The sequence below is a fragment of the Amphiura filiformis genome, chromosome 7 (assembly GCF_039555335.1).
Source record: "Amphiura filiformis chromosome 7, Afil_fr2py, whole genome shotgun sequence".
Taxonomy (NCBI): Eukaryota; Metazoa; Echinodermata; class Ophiuroidea; order Amphilepidida; family Amphiuridae; genus Amphiura; species Amphiura filiformis.
In genome coordinates this window covers 10264841-10282278 of record NC_092634.1, presented here as the reverse complement: position 1 = coordinate 10282278, position 17438 = coordinate 10264841, and the positions used below count along the sequence as shown (strand labels likewise).

The window sequence follows — 17438 nt, the reverse complement described above, 5'->3', positions numbered from 1 at the left end:
GTACAAAAACCTCATTGACATTGAGAAGCTATTATTATATGTTGATGTGAAACAAAACAATTTCCATGTGCTTTATCCATTATTTGCAAAATAATAGAGGACCTAATACTCATACACAAATACAGACACACCCCTACAACACACATACACCCTACTTGATAGACCATACCTTCCGAGGATGCAAGGACTTAAATTTTCTTCTGAAGGCAGATTTGTTTCAATAAAAATGTCATTTGAATTAGCCTTTTCGAGATAGGATGGACACAATAGGATGGCACTGCACGAAGTGGTAAAGTCTTTTGAATTTGCAGGGTTTTACCCAGATTGAAGACTGCCCTCCTTTTGTGTACGCCATACTTTGAAAAGGCTAATGGATGTATGGATCTTAGAGACATGCATATGGTCCTTACAAAATAGCATGTGAGCAATTGTGTGGTCAATTCTAGCTTAAGAACACAACCCTACACATTTTCAATGACAAACGTGGACCTTATGTAGTCAACAGTGTAATTTTAGACCCCTACGCACTGACATTTCACTGTTGAAAGCTTGGACTTTTGTGGTAAGATATGGTATTTAACCACCAAACTGTGGACCTGGTATTACACTTACGATGGGGGACCTAAAATACCCCATATGCATTATTACAGTGTGTAGTATTCTCTGGCCCTCTTGTACGACCATGGATGTCCATGGTTGCTGTGGGTCTGTATGAGTGAAATGTCAGTGAAGGTGGGTCCACGTTTGTTGGAGAAAACAAACACACCCCACAGGCCGTGCACAAACACATTATTACGTAATTGTGACCTAACTTTCCTAAATGAGTGTATTTCCATCTGAGACTAGTCAATTTACTAGTCTCAGATTTCCATCAACTGTGTTTATTTGTTTTGTAAGTGCTAGAATTTTAAGTTTTGTTGAAGCAATACAATATTTGCAATTAGAAATGTTATTATTTTCCGAGTATATTTTCTATAAATATAAAGTATAATTCAAATTTTGATGGACGAAATCTTGTTTAGGTTGAGATTATATATAGTTTAATTTGAGATAAAATCAGGAAAAAGATAAGTATTAATAATTATTTTGACTAGTGTTACTCCTATGTCCTTTATTATTCCAACTTGTAAAAAAAAGTCTATTTGTTTTGTAACAAGTCTGTAGATAAATAACTGTGCTATAATATGTTTATTTCTATGCAAAGTGTTTGCAGGTATCAGCACATAAAAATGTCAAATTCAGTTAAGCATTTATTATTAATTTGTCAATAATTGGTTATGGATTGGACCCTGGTGAAATATGAGGGGGGGGGGGGTACAGTGTAGAGATGTTTAATATGACCACAGTAAGAATGATGCTCTAATATGATATGATGATCATGTGTTTTTACTTATGATATCATTGATATGTAATCTATATGTATACATGTATATAAATCACCAGGTGTAATATTACCCTTATAAGTTGCTATGGCACTGTTGCAATGCTTGAGTATAAATAATTTTGCGTTTTGTTTAAGGAATGATTTGTATATACTTTGTTAAAGTATAAAGAAGAATTGATTACTGCAGTAAGTCAGTGTATATTTTTATTTTGAATTTTTGATGTATGAGAATGAAAATATTATTTGATAGAAAAACATTTTGTTAGATAAGATTTGATTTGATTCCATTTACCTTGTTTTCCTTGTGTTTGTATATCAACTCTTAATTTTACAAGGTCTTGCGACTCCTAATGGGGCAAAGACTGCAATCCCAATCATAATCCTTTTGCTTTATTTGCCAATGGGCTATGTCAGTTGAAATCCATACACCCCCTATGGAAGACATGACCTTAATCTGCCATGCAGGGGGTTAGGATTGCAAAATAGAGAGGTGTGTGGATTTCAACAGGAACAGCTCAATCTAGAGAGTGGGTGCAAGCTTTCCAGGTGAGTGAGAGTGATTGCTTGCCAATCAGATTTGAATTTAAATCGCTCTCCTGACAGACAGCTCCTCATCTTTATGGTGGTACTACACCCCCTGATAAATTTTGTGACTAATTTTGCATATTTCTCAAAACATAACTACACACTGGTAACAAAAGTTATGTATATTATAGGGCAAGGAATCCAATTACTTCACTGAAATTTCAGTGATTCAAGACAAGTGGTTCATTATATATGTTAAGAAATGAGGTACACTAAGGGGTACCTCTTTTCTTATCATAAATAACGTACTGCTTGTCTTGAGTCACTGAAATTCCAGTGTAGTAACTGGATATATAACTTTGTTACCAGTGTGCTATTATTTTTTGAGAAAAATGCAAAAATAGTCACAAATTTATCAATGGGTGTAGTACCACCTTAATGCTTTTATTTAGGTGACATGCTAAGAAATACAATGTACCCATGATGATCTATTTTCAATTGATTTCACTCTAAATAGTATCTTGCCTTTAGTAAAGAGTGGCTTAGCATGCACATAAAATTAACATTGTATTCATTTCTATTCACAATATTTTGCCAGGTTTTTTGATGCCAATGACATTTCACTGAATAAGTTAATTTATGTAATTATCTACATAATTATATTTTGTGTTTTGGTAGAAAAAGATAAATATTTGAAAACTGTGTTGCTGGTTAATACTTTATGGCATTGGCGCTACATTAATTATACTGATCATAAATGTGGGATGTAGTATTCCTGCTAAGGCTGTAGAATGCGCGTAGCGTTCCAGGAAGAAACCTGAAAAAAAGTGATTTAAGTCAAATTTGACAATTTATTGAGATTTGTGGACCAAGCATTGGCCCCAAAATCTCAATCAATCGTTAAATTTGATAAACAATAATAGTAATTTACTCAATTTCTTTTATTTTCAGCCCGTTGTAGGGTCATTCTGGTCATTTTCACGCTTTTTTTTCAGGCTTATTCATGCTTTTTGTCCAAAGACGACTTTCATGGGAAGTAATTTGTCTTTAAACTGATAATTGTACCATGATCAGGGTCTTAGCTAGCCACCCGTCTGGCCGTCGGGCAAAATTAATGCCTTTGACAGATGCTATATTATAAATTGTAAGTTTTGAGAAGCTAAGTGACCTTTTTAGTAGACCCAATTTGTAGAACAAGGCCATATCAGCACATATTTGAACTCTTTGAACCCCCAATGGGCTATAGATTTCTGGTAAATGTTTTAAAGGTCAAATTAGGACAGGCAATTTTATTCAAATGACGGGCAACCCTCAATTTCTAGCTAAGACCCTGACCATGATCATTCCATGAGTCAAATACACCTCTCTATTTAGCTTTATCTATGCATCTTATTGTATGTTAGCATAAGAGTGTGTTGCAAGTAAGTGGTCACAACTGATGCGACTTGTCAAATTTTGGTATTGCCAAACACAGTGACCTTGCCATTTCTTTCCATATCATAATCAATGTTGTCTGTTTCATTTGATGTTGCAATCTGTTGCCAAATTAGGTTATTCCAGGTGAACTCCAAACACCTATTCGCCCATTGCACGGTTCCGCCATATGCGAGGAGAGCCTCGGACTGGCAATAGACATGAAAGGAAGTATTGCATAACTTTACGCAATGTTATATGACTGGTTCAATCAAGGGTTCAATTCCCATTCATGCATGCTGCCAGATTGAGGCTCTCCTCACATATGGCGGAACCATGCAATGGGTGAATGGAAAACATGATCTTAATCTTCCACACAGGGCATGTGAATTTCAAATGGAGTTACCTGAATGGGCAACTCTATTTGAAATCTACATCTCCCATGTGTGGGAGAATAATATCTTCCATGGAGGATGTATGGATTTCACGTAGGCAAAAAAATAAATAAAGGTTTGTCTCAAAGCTCACGAGTGGTTTGAAAACAAATGTGAAATGCGATTTTTTTTATTCCCAACTTTTTTATGGTATTTTAAGAAAAAAATCTGATTTTCGCTAAATCCCATAAATAAATACATTTTTTTTTTCAAATCGAGCGATTTTACAAATGCGCGAGTGAGCTTTGAGACAAACCTTTTTTTTTTTGGCCTTACTGGATTCTTATTTGCCATGTAAAGTCTAAACTCTGTAATAATATTAAACTTGCCAATCACTTGAATGAAGCAAACTATACATTGCCCATTCACATGGTGGGTTCAGCCATCTTGGATTTGTGGATCTATTATAGATTCAGTTTAATTTGAATCCATATAGAATTTCACATTCAGCTTCGCTTCCATGTAAATAGCTCTGAACAAAATGACAGTGGTTGGTGTTGTGTGTATGTCTGATAAGAACCTGGTGGTCAATTGCAATTTCTCAGTAAATTTTCAGGCAAATGTTAAACGGAACATAATTGAATTCCTGATGTGGCAGGTACTTAACAATTGGCCCGTAATATCTACAAAATTTTTGTGACAAGTTAAAATAAATGCAATTGACCTTTTCAGTAAATCCCATAATCCTTGCATTAGACCCAGGATGCTGTCATTTGATATCACGCCGACTTGTAATGCGCATTAGGTAAACAATGTACACATCGGCGTGACATCAAATGATGACATCTGGGGTCTAACTGCAAAGAATTGTAGGGTTTACCTAAAAGGTCAATTGAGAATTTTCCCATATTTTCTGATGACTTCCTCTGATTGCGAGGAGGCTTTTTCAGATTCTGAGGATGGTAGAAGTCTCAATTGTGCGAGTATTTCTTTTTTTTTGTTGTTGCACAAAAAGTATAAGCTACAATTAGTGCATCTATTCCAATTAGCCCATTAGGCTGCGATCACATGGAAGTATACGGTATTCGCTATACGAAATACGCTCATTCGATCAGGCTGAGTTCACATAGGAGTATACTATGTGAACTCAGCCTGATCGAATGAGCGTATTTCGAATAGCAAAAACCATATACTTCTATGTGATCACAGCCTAATTGTATATACATCATGTATTACTGTATGTAAAGAATGATCTGAAATAGTCTTTCAAATTTGAATGGAAAGCATTCAAATTGTGAATCATGTACTGCAATTAAGATAGATGTCCAACAATTCTAATGGTGATAAGTAGGCTCAATTAACTTGTGATGAACTTCATACAAAATGAAAGAAAGGTCAGGCTTATTTGACTGGTTGTAGGCCTTGTGTTACTTATATACCGTATTTAAGTCAAATAAACGCCCCGAAGCGTTACATTTTCCCAAAGGGGCGTTTATTCAAGGTCAATTTTAGAACGATAATTCCTGTTCAAATCATTAGGTAAAGTAAAACACACGCTAAAATGATGAACTAGAAACACTGACTTCTGGCTCACTTCCGGGTTTCTGATCCAGATTTTCGCCAATAATTGTCGACCATGTGCGCAACTTGGTAAGCTTACTACACAAGATAGCATGGAAATATCGGCATTTTTTAAACATCTTGGTTGAAAAAAGGGGTGGGGGGGGCGTTTGTTTGAGGGGGGGGCGACTATATGACTAAATCACGGTAATTATGTTATCTGCAATTTGATACTTCACATGGGAACCATTGATGCAAAATGTTCAAGATTTACATGATCAAATCAAAAGACCATGTACTGGAAGTATATTTTTTATCATTTGAAATATTTCATAATGGTTTTAGATTCCCAGGTTTAGATATTGAACATTTGAATGTTATTTCATAAGTGAGGGATCAAATTCAAAGCCACCAATTGACAAATAATGCCTATGGATGTAATAATATTGTGTTTATTAACAGTCAAACAAGATTGGTCTTTCTTTTTGTGTGTTAAGGGAACATGTAACACAGAAAACTGTATACTTTTGCCTATTATATTTGGCCGCTCAGTCAAAATGAGAGAGTACGCAGTCATGACTATAGCATATTCAACCCATCGTGGGACATTTTTCAAACAAATTCAGGCTGCTGGACGATCATGCATATCATGCTAAAGATGAGGCACAGATTATTGACTGGCAACCTGGATATGTTGGATAAACGTCCCACGATGGGTTGATTCTGCTTTAGGTGGGATTAACTGTATACCAACTGTGAACTCAGGTAGTGCAGTGGTGTCAATTTTGACTGTAATAATGAGGTCCAGGGTTCAAACCCAGCTGAGTCCTGATGTTGTCTGCTCTCTCAATTTATTATATGTCAGTTTGCCTGAGCTTTGTAAAGTCGTCATAATAGCTAAGCTGTGGAAATAACATTTATAAATAATGCTAATACAATGCAAAGTGTGATATCTGTACTGATATGGAAATATGTCAATATAATATCAATATTATACTTATGGTTGTACATCAATTGGGCACAATTAAATAAAATCTAATCGGTATTCACTAAATAATGTGTTTCCATTGTGTTTTATTTCAATATAATTAGTATAAATTATCAATTGGTATTTTAAAATTGCAGTAACAAGTGAATAGCAACAAAATGGGAGGTATAATAATGCAGGAAATGTCACAAGAATTGTCACAGCTGCTGGTTTACAGACCCATATTGCCAAGACTTGATTAAAGGCGCACATAAAAAGTAACAGATGTGGAAATATAAGTATAAACTGACCAGTAGATACCAGTTGTAGTCCTACTAACTAATGGCATATTGGATAACCTATGGGAAAGTTAACCCATATTTGGTTAAGACTATCCAGACTATCCTTGCCTTCAAGGTGAAAGAAACCATGGTCTGGCGTGCTGTCAGATCTTACCCAGGGAAAGATGACATTCCAATATTCCCCTTTAAATATTTCAGTACCCATGTCACAGTGACATTTGGGAGTTACAGGGTTACAGTGTGTATTGCTATGTACCCTTGATAAGTACACGATGCACTGTACAGTGTATGTTGCTATCTATCCTTGAAGTGTGTGTGTTGCTATCTACCCCTGATAGCGCAGCATGAACGGTACAATGTGTGAGTTAGTATTTTTACACCTGATAGCACAATGTATGTGGTACAGTGTGTGTTGCTATCTGCCACTAATTGCACAGTATGAACAGTACTGTGTGTGTTGTATGTATGGTGTAGTGTGTATTGCTGTCTGCCCCTACAGTAGTATGCACTATATAGTGTGCTGGTTCTAACCCTGACAGCACTGCACAGCACAACACAGCATCCATGGTAGTGTGAAGTTGCTTGCTATTTATGTACCCCAGTCACTTGGCATCTACATCTAATAGTACACTGTAGCCTACATGGTACAGTGTGTGTTGGTATCTACCTCTGATAGCACAGTATGTATGGTATAGTGTGTGTTGATATCTACCCCTGATGACACGGTATGCACTGTACAGTGTGTATTGGTATCTACACCTACAGTATGTACGGTGTAATGTGTAGTGCTATATACCCCGGATATAACATGATATGTATGGCATAGTGTGTGTTGCTATCTACCAGCTGATAGCACTGTAAGAACATTTACATACAGTGCGTGGGTGTTTATTGGTATCTACACCTGATAGCACAGTATGTATGGCACAGTGTGTGTTGCTATCTACCCCTGATAGCACTGTAAGAACGTTACATACAGTGTGTGGGTGTGTATTGGTATCTACACCTGATAGCACAGTGTGTATTGCTATACCTGCTAACACAATGTATGAACGGTATAGTGCATGTTGGTATCTACAATTGATGGTAAAACCCAGTGTAGTGTGTTGCCATCTATCCCTGATAGCACAATGTGCACATTGCACAGTATGAAAGGTACATTGTGCGTTGGTTTAGTGTGCATTGGTTTAGTGTGCATTGCTATGTACTGCTGCATGATACAGTGTGTGACAGCATCTATAGTGTAAGTTGCTATGTAGGCTACCCCTGATAACATTGTATGCACTTTACAGTGTGTATTGGTATATACCCTGAGAAGTGTGCATTGTACAGTTTGTGTTGCTATCTACACCTGATGGCACAGTATGTATAGAGCAATGTGTGTTGCGATCTACCCGTGATAGCACAGTAAGAATTGTGCCTACACCTGATGGCACAGAATGTAATGGCAGTACGATACACTGTATGTTGCTATCTACTCCTAATAGCACTCTGTATATACAGTGTGTGTGTTGCTATTTGCACCTGATAGTATACAAATATTAACTGTCTATGAGTGTGATGGTCGAACTATAATCAGGAGGTGAAAGATGGATTGTTCCATTCGCCGGAACGGCGAGTGGAATGGAACAATACATCTTTCACCGAGTGATTATATTTCAACCATTACACGAAAAGACAGTTAATATTTGTTTTTTATATCACTCATGCATAAATTCTATTACTAAAATACTATTTAAGGTAGGAAATACATCAACATAACACCATGTTTTGCTGTGACATACTTCACATTTTGGGGTCCACCCCATAACTAAATCGGCGAGTCCAAGAGTCAGGGCACGGCTTGGCGCAGGCGTACTACGGCAGAGCACTATGATGGTAAAGACTATCACATGGAGAGGGTGATGGTAAAAATGATAAATGGTAATCAACCAATGAACTGTCTAGAATTTATGTATGAGTGATATAACACAGTATGTATGGCACAGTGTGTTGCTTTCTACCCCTGATATCACACCCTGTTTGGTATACCGTGTGTTGCTATCCACCCCTGATAGCACCGTAAGAACAGTGCATATAGTGTGTGTGTTGGTATCTACACCTGATAGCACAGTATAGTATAGTGTGTGTATTGCTATGAACTCCTGATGGGCCATGTCTTCCCATGGTTATGTATGAATTATCTTGAATTAGTGAACAGGGGATCAGCGCTTTACAGCCAGAGTGCAGCATGTCAATTAATAAACTGTGAATCAGCATGACAGGTGAGTGTAAGAGGTTGGCATACACAGTTAGTTACTGGTGCAGAGCGATGTGTGGTCAAACTCAATCCCCTGTTCACTAATTCAAGATAATTCATGCATAACATGAATTTTAACAAACAGACAAATCCAAATTCGGCACTATAACTGATATGACCCAGTATGAGTAAAAGAATTGATGTTGGCAATAAGAAAATTGAGTTTTTGGTATCGCAAATATATCCAAAATGCAGTGATGCCTCAAACAAAATTATATCAGTTGGTTTACAGTTAAATAGAATCCTTTAGGTCAAAGGGCACACTATTCTAAGGAAACAAGCCGGTAAAGTTTCTGTGTCTTTATTATATTGTTCCTCTCATAAATTCAAACACAATCGATGCAACAAAGTAACACTGTACACCATCATTTACCAAACTTATCCCACAGAAGGTAATATTGACAGGTAATATTGCCATATTGAAACTACTTATCAAAAGTGGCATTTTGGTGCAAACTGGAATAAATACATTCCCAAATCACTTCAGATAATGCTTTATTGCTAGTTTTACCATTTGCCAAATCAACATACCGTAAAACCTCATCTACAAGCATATAGAGTATTTTTGATGAAAACTAAATTAATATGAAACAGCAGCAATTATGCCAATGCATTAAATTGGTCATACAATAATACTTGTTTGTATATGCTTGTTTCGGTAATTCATTTGCTCAAGCTCCATAATTTTGTGGATGGAGGGCGCCTGGATTAATTAGGCTGTCATCAAAACCACTCAATATGCTTGTAGGCAAGGTTTTATGGTAGGACAAGACAAGATACATGTTTTTGCAAAATATAAAATTTTGATCATTTACACCATAAGGCTAAATGGAAATGGATTATTAGTTTCCAATTGGACACCTAAAAAAGGATGAGGTTGTTTTTCACTATTCATTCATATCACACACTGACATCGCCCGGTTAATAATTACACTATACAGCAAGAGACACTGAAATGAATACACGGGATCGATACATGTGGATGTGCTATGCACAATTGATATTCAGACGATAAATCTTTGGATACCGGGTTTGAAAATGATGAATATCTCCCGTAAATGATTTTGTATAAAGAAACCAGATGTGGTTCCTTGCACTTAAATATATATTTTTAACAGATATGATAGTCGCTGGCTTGCGCTTTGAGATACTAGCTTGCTAAACTGACAAAAATTTTGATTTATATGTGCCGAATTATATAGCGCAGTGTATAGGCCAATCGTGAAGGTAGTCTTAAACCATATGACCTATGGTGTACCATGCTTGACTAACACACAGCGAGGACAGTAACCGGGCTAATCGGGACTATTGTCAGTAGCCTTAGTCAGATGTCCTTTGGCTCTTATGCGACACAAAACTATTAAACAGGTCGATATAAAATGGCTATGCGTGGCGGTGGATTTAACCTACCATGGCGATTTCTGCCATGAAGATATTGGGGCGATGACACTGTGTATCATACCATCAAGTAATTTTCCTGTGTTTTCATTGCATAAGCACCCCAATTTACTGACATGACATATCCCGTATTATACCTGCTGAGGGCGTAACGACATGCCGTATCATGTTAGCAAGGACATGCGCGTGCGCATGCTGTGTGCATAGCATCACAACTTGCACAGTGACGGTTGTTTCATAACAATCATGGCGGTTCAATAACAGGCTAAGAGCCAGGGTGCCTGCATTGAAACACAAATTTCACTGAGATTTGCCACTCCAAATAATACAGAGACTGAGAGAAAACAACAATGTGGTGGTTTTTCTGAATGAAATTTGCATTCAGCAGAGTTGAGTTTGGACCAGTTTGGACATAGACACTGTGGTTCAGAAGACAGTGGTTGAGCTTTCAAGCTTTGCTATTGGGGAATACTTAATAGCCAGGATTGTTGTACAGATGGGCATGAGTAAAAGTGTTCCAGCCAAGAAATGCACCCATTAATTTTTTTCCTTGTGTGAGATGATTTGAGCGGTATGATCAAATTAGTTATTAGTTTGGTTTAGGGGGTGAAACACATTACATCTTGTCTCAGAGTCTGTATCAGGCTCAGGCTTTAGCCCTCACCTGATACAGACTACTTTACTAGATATAATCCGTATCACCCCCAAATCAAATCTCAACTAATAACTAATATTATTAGGTAAAACTTGATACTGCACCGGTCCTAGAAAAAGTGGCTAAAATGATCATTTGATGTGGGTAGGTAGTTGGAATCTAATAATTCATTTCCATTAGCATCTACTGTAAATTTTCCATAGCCAACATCTATCTCATATATATAACATTGCATGAGATAGGTTATAAACCAACCCAAACATAGGACCCTAGAAATTCTACATAAATATCAAGGTATAAATATGATTGATAAAAAAACAAGGTATCAATCAGTACTGGTAAACATTTTTAAATATTTTGGACGGCAGTAAATTAATTCAAGGTTTGCACCGAAGACAATTTGCTTAAAACAAAATCCTCCGATATTCTCTGAAAGCTCCACTAGATAGTTTGTTTACCATAGTGATTCTGGCAAATCAAGTCCATTTCTTATTTTACCATAGTGATTCTGGTAAATAAATACCATTTTTAAACTGGCTGTGAGTAAAATGAGTAGTCTGATAAAGATTAGATTTCTATTTTAAAAGTAACATGAGTTTGTGCACCAAATATGGTTGTGAATGCAATATGTATAGTTTGTATGCCTCTCTCCAGGCAGTGAAGTAAAATCAAGTTGTGAGATTTTCTCCAAAACTGCTCATTTTTGCAGGAATCTGTTATGCTAGTTGGATTTCTTCCCTTTCTGAAAATGTATATTTTAATATATTGATCATCATTACTTTTAGACATAGAAGGCATAGAGACTATATTGGGGCTACCAGAGGAAATATCTTGTTCGACAGTCATGAGTCTTTTCATTTAAACTAAAACCCTGTTAAATGTCTAAGAAGAAACCAAAATCTTGTTTCTCTTGTTAAGATTTTGGTCAAGAGTTCAACCATTCGTCAAGATTGGCAGGATACAGACATCACTATCATCTTACTTGTGTTCAACACAGGAGAACTCACTATAATGGAAGACAGAGATAAAAAGACTAAGGCGTGCCATGATTGGTTGCCGACCTGTGCAGTGTGGCACTTTCTGTCTAGTTGTCAGAATTTTAGACGCGAACTAGTCTTTTTATCTCTGTCTTTCATTATACCTGTTGATGAAACTATACAATGCTTGTTTGGCCAGCATTTTATCGTGGCTTGTGGAAGAGCTGGTACAAAACCAGGTAGGAATGATCATAAACAGTCACAAGGTATGTTTAAAGTGTCCATTTGGTCATATACACTGAACACCTTCCATGTTCCATATAAATGTTACAACATTGAAGACCTGAGTGTTTCTATACATTAGTGTTCCTGTCATGGAATGATGGCAGAAGCTAGGACAGTGTTTCTAGATGTTATTGAACCCTCATGGATGGTGGCATTGGTGACCTGAGTGCTTCCAGATAGGCACTTTCTTCTTCTAAAAATTCCTTGTCCTGAAATGAATAAAAGTAATGAATAGTTATTTATCTTACTCTATGAGACTACACTCCAGTGTTCAACTGGAGCTTGGGGGTGACTGTGGTGCTTTTATGCAGTTGCATCACAATAGCACTGACTACCTGCTCTTGTACACATGTCTATATGCTCCACTGGATTACACCATCATGGGATTGGATACTGCAAGCAGTGAAATATGCACCTATGTCACTACCAGACTCAGGGTGAAACAAAGTAAAGCATGCATTCAGACTATGAGGACTTCCCAGCAAATTCTGATCAAGGCAATACCACGCTTTTGATGAATTCCTTAAGGGCTGGGGTATGAACGTTTGGACAGTATTTATTTTGGGACATTAGAACACATCAGACATATTGAATTGCATTCTGAATACGGAGATTGTCGTTCTGATATCAAATAATTTTGGTTTTTGAAATTAGCAATTTAATACACATTTTATGGCAAATCATTAAAATTGATATTTTTGATATTTAACAGTACTCAAGTAAACTTTATAAATCTGATGATTTATACTTAACGATATATGTAGGTGGGATGAAATGCGACGATCAATTGAAAATTTTGACCTTTTCATTATTGAAGATATGGATTTTTTTCCCAAAACACCAAAAAAATTAGGTCTTTTGGGAAAAAATCCATATCTTCAATATGAAAGGTCAAAATTTTCAATTGACCGTCGGGCTTTTCCTCCCTGCTACATACACTTTAAGAATATATCATTAGATTTATATAATTTACTTCGAGGACTGTTATATATCAAAAATTTGACAAATATCACATTTTTATAATTTGTCATAAAATTTGCATATTGTGATTTTCAAAAATGAAAATTATTTGATATCAGAAAGACATGCTTCAGATTCAGAATGCAATTCGATAGGTCTGAGGTGCTCTCATGTCCCACAAAAAATACTGTCGAAACGCAATAAACGCTTCATTTTAGATCCCTTAAAGTATGGGAAAATAATCTGAATTTGAACATTTGGAAGAATTTGAGAAAAGATGCCACTTTCCTCCTTACAAATTTCTCTGATCCCAAATCTATGAAATTGGCACCTCGTCATCACATCCATTTGTCAATAAATTTCAACAAAATTGAAATACAAAATAATCTTATCAAATGTGACATGTGTAAATAACAAGATATAACAATCTAGTTTGCAAAATAATAGAGAAATTGAGTCCAGAAATTGTTAACTACAACTTGAGACATTGACACAAGGTATCCTTTTGTACTTTGGGTTTTTCTTTGCTTTCAAAAGTATCTTAAAGATGGCTAACACTTACTTACAAGTATCTAAAAGATGGCTACAATTGAAGACCGAATTAAAAATACTAGTTTGCATCTAACGACCTGTCTACCAGACCAGACCACAGGTCAGCAACCAATCACGCCACACCTTTCCCCTGACGTCATATGCAAACTAGTCATTTTAATTTTGTCTTCAATCATACACACCCCTACCACTGGTCGACTGCTAGCACCCTGGCAGACTGCTGAATGGGCTGCTTTCTATTGTTAGGAACAAGAGAACATGGTTAAACTACCAGATCTGCCAGGGTGTCAGCAGTCAACCAGTAGTTGGATTTTGAAATCATCCCTTATGTCACCCAATTTTCACTAACTCTAGGGCAAAATATGTTAACTTGTACTGACCTTTTCAGCAGCTGCTTTCCACATATGAATACTGGTATCCATCTCAACTTTGGCTATGACTTCACGATAACCTCTCCTGGAATCACCTCTACTTGCTGCTTTTGGAGTGCTTTGTATTTGAGGAGAACTGAAGGTGACATGCGCTGGACTGGTGATTGGCAATGTGGTGCTACTTGGAGCTAAGGGTCAATAAATGAATAATAAAAGTAACATCACAGATGAAAATGGCTTGTAAAAGAAAGGAAAAAATACCTATGATATGACCAAGTAAAATGAATCTGTTGTCATACTTTTTGATTTTCTGATATGGTAAAAATATGTTTCAGAGAACTTAGAGTCCAATTTGATGGGGTCTAAGCATAAGTTAGTTTAAATTGTATCTATTTTCTGATATCCTAATGGCAGCGGAATAAATTGTTGAAATGTGCTGATAATTAGGTCATGCCTAGCTGGAGCGTACGGACGTACGTTAAATCAAACAACATTTATTTATTTATATTTATTTTACTCCACAAACAATTCATTCTGCTTCGTTGCATCACATATATTTGTGCAGAATATGCATAGACAAAAACAGCTTTTTTGTGTCAAGTATATCTAGGCATTAACAGTTGAGACCAAGTGTCCTGGTGAAGGGAGATTTTTACAGGACAATAAAGTGTAGACAACAATCGGGTGTTACCCTGATTAAAACTAACTGTAACATTCTCTTTATCATGAGTCACCTTCCACCCGCTTCTCCACCACCCCCAACAAAAGGTAAGCATCTCCTCACCTGAAGCATGTGCTGTAGATACATTAACACCGCATCTTTTGCATCTGATAGACTGACGTAGCTTCTCAAGTTTTCTTTGTTCTTGAGCCAAGTCAACACGCTCCTGCAAAAAAAGAAAAAAAAAAAAACCAAAAAAAACCCAGATTCAATGATTATATCACATATTACAATGTTGAAACCATTCACATTTGTCTAGCTAGTGTGCCACATATTTTGTTTCTGTGTTTAAAGAATATGGCTCTCACAGGTAATAAACCTATGCTTTGTGAGCTTAAAATGGTCAGTGATTTATATAAGCTCTCATGTGTATCAAAAGAATGTCTGGAAACCAGAAACCAGTTAAACAAGAACTGCTTATTGTCTTTGTTACCCACACAAGAACTCGGGAGGTGATCCTGACTGTGATGGTTCATTGTAGCCTGTATGGTTTGCACTTCATGGCTGCAAGTCCCTTGTCGTTGCAAAATAGTTTACATGGAATGTCTCGGACCACACTAGCAAGTAAATTCCTGTAATGTGTGCCAATGTTTGTGGGTTTATGCCATGCATAGCGCACTATAAATCACTGCTTTTTTTGGTTGTTGTAGGGATAAAGCATTTCCTTATAAAATGATAAGCATATCTTACCTGTGCTATATGTTTTTCAGTAGCTCTTAGGATCTGTATTTGATGTTGAATGTTTCTGAGTCTATTATTGTGTTCAGCTTCTGTCTTCTTAGCTCTGTCAAGGGCTATCTCACCTTCATTTCTTGTTGTAACGGCTTCCTGTATGATGAAATACCAAACAATGAGTCTTTTAGATCAAGAACATTTCTACAGGTGGCCGAGGTTCCATGTTGTAAAATAACTATGTGTATAGATCAATCAGCTCTTTTAAAAGTGGCTGATTTCAGCAAAACAGTTCAGGTGATGAAGTCACTGAGGGCTTGTAAGCATTATTTATAACATTTGCATCCCCAATATTTGTTTTTCAATTTTGCTAAAAAATTTTGAAAAGCTGGTTAGCAGCTTTGTACTACCAAATTACATGGGGGCATCCTGTTAGAAGCTGCAAACCTTGCCAAAATGTGAAATCTACCACTGCTATCCTTAACTGTAAACCTATGAGAGTGTATTTTAAGCGAACATCCATGCATCACATATTTATTGCGTTGAAATACACTCGTCTCTGATTGGCTGCCAAGGCGATCTGCTGTTGCCGTGTGGAAATTTATGAATGAACTTTGCGCCGTACGCATTGTTAGCTCTGATTTTGCAACGTCACGATAGTATGCGCTCGTCAAAGGTTTACTGCAAAATATTATACCCTGTGATTAAGGAGCATGTGTGGCCGAGTGGATAAGGCGCCTGACTCATAATCCATAGGTTGCGAGTTCGAGCCCCGCCGTGCCAACGTGTTGTGTCCTTGGGCAAGGCACTTTATCCTCATTGCCTACTGGGGGATGGGGTTGGGTTGGATTGGATGTTTGTAAAGTTTTTTGTTTCAATGTTGCAATATTGGCGCTGATTAAGCTGCTGCCTGCAAATTGCATTGTGTCTGTTTAGGTGTGTTTAATGTTCAATTCTAGCAATTTGACCTCGGGTCACCATTAGAGTTTGAAATAAAACCTTCCTTTTTTTTCTCTTTTTTTTTATTGCACAATTATACAAGTGTGCCTATCTTGAAAAATGTATCGACAAGTCAAATAACCAATAACACAGTGGTCTACATTTGAAGTGTCTGACATTTTGTGATAAAACTGTAATTGCTACATCTAGCAAACCAACATAAAACAAAATAACAATTCCTCTTTACGGATGACATATTACTTACATGGATGGTATCCTGAATCTGCTGTGATTTCTTCCTGAGTGTTTCAGCCAGCTGCTGTAGTCTCCGTTTCTCTGTATCAACTAACTCTTGCTGTTCTCTTAGCTTCTGTTTCTCTTCTTCAAGGCTTTGTTGCTGTTGTTTCATTGATGTCATTTGTGTGGACAACTGACTGCGCTCGGAGGCTAAGCTTTCTAATTTACCTTCCTGTTCAGCTTGAATCTAGGGAGACAAAATAAAGTTTACTTGATATAGATAATTGCATTTTTTTTCAAAAGATTTCTTTACACCATATAACAGGACCTTCCTGCACAGAAAGTGACACAAACAATTTTGTGACAAATAGAAAAATTAACCTATCATCTTGAATTCTTTAAACAATTGGCCACTTTAAAACAGCTGACTGAAAAAAGAAAGTAAAAAAAAAAAGTAAAAAGAAAGGAAAGTAGAGAATTGGGTTGGCATTTGGGATATTTTGTTGGGTAAATGTTTAGTCACACACACAAACACATTTGCTACCTGTAATGCCTTGTCAGCCTGTTGTTGTAATGTCACTTCAAGTTCCCTTCTTGTTGCAGCTACTTGAGACCTCTCCATAGCAAGGGATTTCCTTTCTTCAAGACACTGGGCCATGATGGATTTCTGCTCAGTAAGAACAGCATCCTGGGAAAATAAAATCACATGCAGTAGCATCAGTACCATGTCTAAATCATCCACAATATGTGAAAAGGATTCAGATGTTATGTATTGCATCACCCAAATTCTATTATACAGGGTATCCCAAAAGTCTCGATACCTTTTTGAACCGCCGTATCTTTCACT

General features: G+C 36.8%; 1 protein-coding gene across 1 annotated transcript in view; it reads right to left on the bottom strand.

The window, feature by feature from the left end:
• Positions 1–11707: 11707 nt before the first annotated feature.
• Positions 11708–17438, bottom strand: part of LOC140156729 (uncharacterized) — a 29603-nt gene continuing 23872 nt past the window's right edge. The window contains exons 24-29 of the mRNA XM_072179669.1: positions 17136–17279; positions 16620–16838; positions 15434–15571; positions 14807–14909; positions 14032–14210; positions 11708–12348 (exon numbers count right to left, since the gene is read on the bottom strand). Coding sequence (XP_072035770.1) covers positions 12268–12348; positions 14032–14210; positions 14807–14909; positions 15434–15571; positions 16620–16838; positions 17136–17279 — 864 coding nt within the window. The 3' untranslated portion in view covers positions 11708–12267. The remainder of the gene's footprint in view (positions 12349–14031; positions 14211–14806; positions 14910–15433; positions 15572–16619; positions 16839–17135; positions 17280–17438) is intronic.